Source organism: Oryzias melastigma, linkage group LG16 (genome assembly GCF_002922805.2).
Source record: "Oryzias melastigma strain HK-1 linkage group LG16, ASM292280v2, whole genome shotgun sequence".
In the NCBI taxonomy this organism is placed as follows: domain Eukaryota; kingdom Metazoa; phylum Chordata; class Actinopteri; order Beloniformes; family Adrianichthyidae; genus Oryzias; species Oryzias melastigma.
The window spans coordinates 7,690,449-7,691,377 of NC_050527.1; the positions used below are offsets into that span (position 1 = coordinate 7,690,449).

Consider the following 929-nt stretch of genomic DNA (forward strand, 5'->3'; position numbering starts at 1 on the left):
ACATTTTATTTTTGAAATGGATACTTGTTCCAAATAGATCCTTAGTACTGGGAAGCTTCTGTTTAAAGTCATAGTCAGCAAGTGTTCTGGCTGTTTTCAGATACATTTTCAAAGTTTTAAAGTTGTGCATTTCTTATAAATCTGTTTTGTAGCTTGTCTTACAGAAGTTGGCAAATATATTTAAAAATGAAAACAAGATCTAATAACTCATTGAAATGATTGTACGTGCTGTTTCAGGTGTGTTATCTGACATTTGTGCTCATGTCTTTGCAGTATAAGCAGGTGGAGCAGTACATGTCTTTCCACAAGCTTCCTGCGGATATGCGCCAAAAGATCCATGAGTATTATGAGCACCGCTTCCAAGGAAAAATGTTCGATGAGGAGAACATCCTGGGAGAGCTTAGCGAACCACTGAAAGAGGTAAGGAGCACTTGCTGGCTCCACGCAGCAGATCTTTCTCTGTTCGACTCTCAATCTGCTCTCATTTCCTTCTAGGAGATTGTCAGCTTTAACTGCCGAAGCCTGGTGGCCAACATGCCACTGTTTGCCAACGCCGACCCCAACTTTGTGACTGCTGTCCTGACCAAGCTCCGCTTCGAGGTGTTTCAGCCGGCGGACTTTATCATACGCGAAGGCACTGTTGGACGTAAAATGTATTTCATCCAGCATGGACGAGTTAGTGTGCTGACCCGTGGAAACAAAGAGACCAAGCTGAGTGATGGATCTTACTTTGGAGGTAAGTTAAACAAAGAACAGATGCTCAATGGATGCTTTTTTTTTTCTTTTATCAATCTTAGTAAATCAGTCTCCCTCTGCGTTTGTTTCTCCTCCTGACATCAGAGATCTGTTTGCTGACTCGTGGACGGAGAACAGCCAGCGTCCGCGCGGACACGTACTGCCGGCTGTACTCTCTCAGTGTGGACAGTTTC

At 43.7% G+C, this 929-nt stretch overlaps 1 protein-coding gene across 1 annotated transcript in view; it reads left to right on the plus strand.

Moving 5' to 3' along the window:
• Positions 1-273: 273 nt before the first annotated feature.
• The window catches only part of LOC112138500 (potassium/sodium hyperpolarization-activated cyclic nucleotide-gated channel 3), a gene marked incomplete at its 5' end in the record, with an annotated part of 3,998 nt that continues 3,342 nt past the window's right edge, over positions 274-929 (plus strand). The window contains 3 exon segments of the mRNA XM_024261049.2: positions 274-420; positions 496-736; positions 841-929. Of these exon segments, the coding sequence (XP_024116817.1) occupies positions 274-420; positions 496-736; positions 841-929 (477 nt within the window).